At 37.3% G+C, this 2,642-nt stretch overlaps 1 protein-coding gene across 1 annotated transcript in view; it reads left to right on the forward strand.

Annotated features, from left to right (window-relative positions):
- Positions 1-2,642, forward strand: part of LOC106526307 (uncharacterized) — a 44,114-nt gene that overhangs the window by 29,305 nt on the left and 12,167 nt on the right. Inside the window, exons 9-10 of the mRNA XM_014020885.1 lie at positions 1,490-1,801; positions 1,876-2,166. Coding sequence (XP_013876339.1) covers positions 1,490-1,801; positions 1,876-2,166 — 603 coding nt within the window. The remainder of the gene's footprint in view (positions 1-1,489; positions 1,802-1,875; positions 2,167-2,642) is intronic.

Consider the following 2,642-nt stretch of genomic DNA (forward strand, 5'->3'; position numbering starts at 1 on the left):
CATATATATTCATTACAAAACTGTTAAAGTAATTACTAAGCATTGTTGACAAACTGTATTTGTAGAGATAAAGGTTCCAGGGTTTATTTTTCTGAAGTATAAGTTGATGTAAAAATAWATAAGAAATGTTTAATATGTTGAGACACAGTACAGCTCAAAGGTGTATCTAATGAAATCTGCTTGATGTTCTCACCAGTCGACAATATCATATTCTCATACAATAAGAATTATACTGTACGGACACTGTAAATACATGAATACTGTATTTATGTTGTCAAATGAGTTTCACCGCTGTAAATTAATGTCAAAACTCAATCACCTCCATTATTTAGGTTTTACTACTTAAAACGGATAAAGATAAAGAACTGGTTCAGCTGTGCTATGAGCAGAGTGATTAAACATTATAAATATTGACACAAAACATTCAGAAGTAGAAAATAGTTTTGATGAAAGATGAAGTTATATTTTTATGTTTTGTGTGCTGATTTGATGCAAAGATCTGACACAAGTCTTCCTTTAATAACAGTTTTGTTGCATGTACAGTTTAAACTCTGTTAATGCATGACATGAACTTCATCAGATTTTTTTACCAGCTTTTTTCAATCTCCTTTCAGATCAAATAAAAGAAGAGGAATGTGGAAGGAATCTTCTGTAACAAAATAAGACTAAAACTGTATTTCTAAACTTGTTCTATTCACTTAAAGTATCATGTGCTGTTATTTCTTATTCATGTTATTCTAAAATCTTATCTTTGTCTTTAAATAAATAGYTTTGTTCTACTTTTGAAACGGTTCTTGTTTATATTTGTTGTCATCTCATATTWTTAATTTCACGTAATCTTTTGTATTTTATGTTGCATGATGTTCTCATCAGCAGCACCTGGATTCAGCAGCCTGTGTCCGTCTCTAAATGGAAATTGAAACATTTCACAGTCGGTTACCTTTTTTCAGTCTGTTATTAGTGGACTTTTAAAGTAAGTAAAATGTGTTGGCAAAGTCATGAGAAAAAATCTTTGTAACCAGAACTGTCGTATGTAAATGTTTTTTTTAAAATTATTATTATTCTCTGTTTCTATTACTGGCATAACCAAACCTCACACCTGCTGCCTGTGACGCTCCGCTGCTCTCTGCCTTCTTTCACTTCTGCTTCTCGGTCCTTTTTTTCGGACCGAGGCCGGGGGTTGGGGTGGGGGGGAGTGTTACACAAAGCTTTCGCTCGTTGCATGAACTGATCGTTCTGCTCTGTTAGCCTCAACATCTGTGCAACAGACTCTCTGCCCCATTTTTGCATGACTGAAACACAGGAGTTGTTAAAACTTTGCTATTTATCACAAATAAATACACATTACATCTTAAATTCTAGTTTGGTGGTTAGTTGCTGATTAAATCCTGAAGGTATGTATTAAATACAATTKATTGCAATTGCTTCTGTAAAATAAATAATCTATGCTAACACTTACAGTGAATCATGTCATCTCCTCTCTGCRCAGTTGTGGTGATTGTTTCTCCGAACATCACCTTGTTCCCCATCTGGGAAGATGAGTTCTCACAAGTTAGACTCATGTGCGTTCTGAGCAACTTTTTTCCCAAAGAACTGACTGTGGATTGGTATCAGAACCAAAAGCCTGTAACAGAAATCAAACCAACAGAAAGAACCCTACAGAGTGATGGAAGAGCAAAATCTATTACTGTGACCACTGAGCTCGAACCCAATACAGATGAATGGAGAAAAGGATCTGATTTTACTTGCAAGGCCGTTCACAACAGYGCTGAATTTCAGAAAACGATGAGTATTTGTAAACGTGAGTATGCACTATTCATAATCACACACAACCTCTTATTGTGGATTAATGCATATGTTTTGTTCCTCCTGTAGTCCACGGAAGCATTGCTCCTTCCATTCATGTGGAGATTCCCACCTTTGAGGCGGTGATGAGAGGGTCCAGCGTGAAGGCGACGTGTTTCAGCCGCAAAGTGTTTGACGCCGAGCTGACCTGGCTGATGGACGAGAGACCTCCAGCCAACGACAACGTGAGCCCGAGGTCAAACTCAACGTTTCTGATCAGCGAACTGACGGTCCCATCGAGCGCCTGGAAGAAACTGAAAACTCTGAAGTGTAAAGCTGAACATCGCTGCTTCTCTGCTGAAAAGGCCGTGCAGATTTCAGGTGAGAGGAGAGGAAGTTAAGGCCCTGTCACATGATGACGTTTAGGCAGCGTATGAAATGTTTGGAGACGCTTATGTTGAAGATGGAGTTAAAAAAAATCAACCGGATGCCGGAAGCCTCTTTTAGGCATCTGCAGACTATAATGCTAACAAACTGATCAAATACGTAACTTTTATTAGTAATTTAGTGGATTTTTTTTCATAAGTTGGCATAAGTTGTCTAAAACGTTATAGTGTGAAGTCCTGTTGAGAAACATTGTGTGACATTGTGAGATGCTATAAGATGTGTTAGCACGCAGAGTATGTGTTGAGGATGACTCCCAACTACTACCAGCAACTGTTAAACTGACTTAAATACATTTTTTTTGTGCTTAGCTGTGGCAGCCATCTTGAACAGTGCTGACTCCAAAAATATAATTAGTTGTTGATATTTATTCCATTTTTACTTCTCCTTGTTGGCCATATACAGTACAGAAC

This window comes from Austrofundulus limnaeus, unplaced genomic scaffold (assembly GCF_001266775.1).
Source record: "Austrofundulus limnaeus strain Quisiro unplaced genomic scaffold, Austrofundulus_limnaeus-1.0 Scaffold271, whole genome shotgun sequence".
NCBI classification, from domain to species: Eukaryota; Metazoa; Chordata; class Actinopteri; order Cyprinodontiformes; family Rivulidae; genus Austrofundulus; species Austrofundulus limnaeus.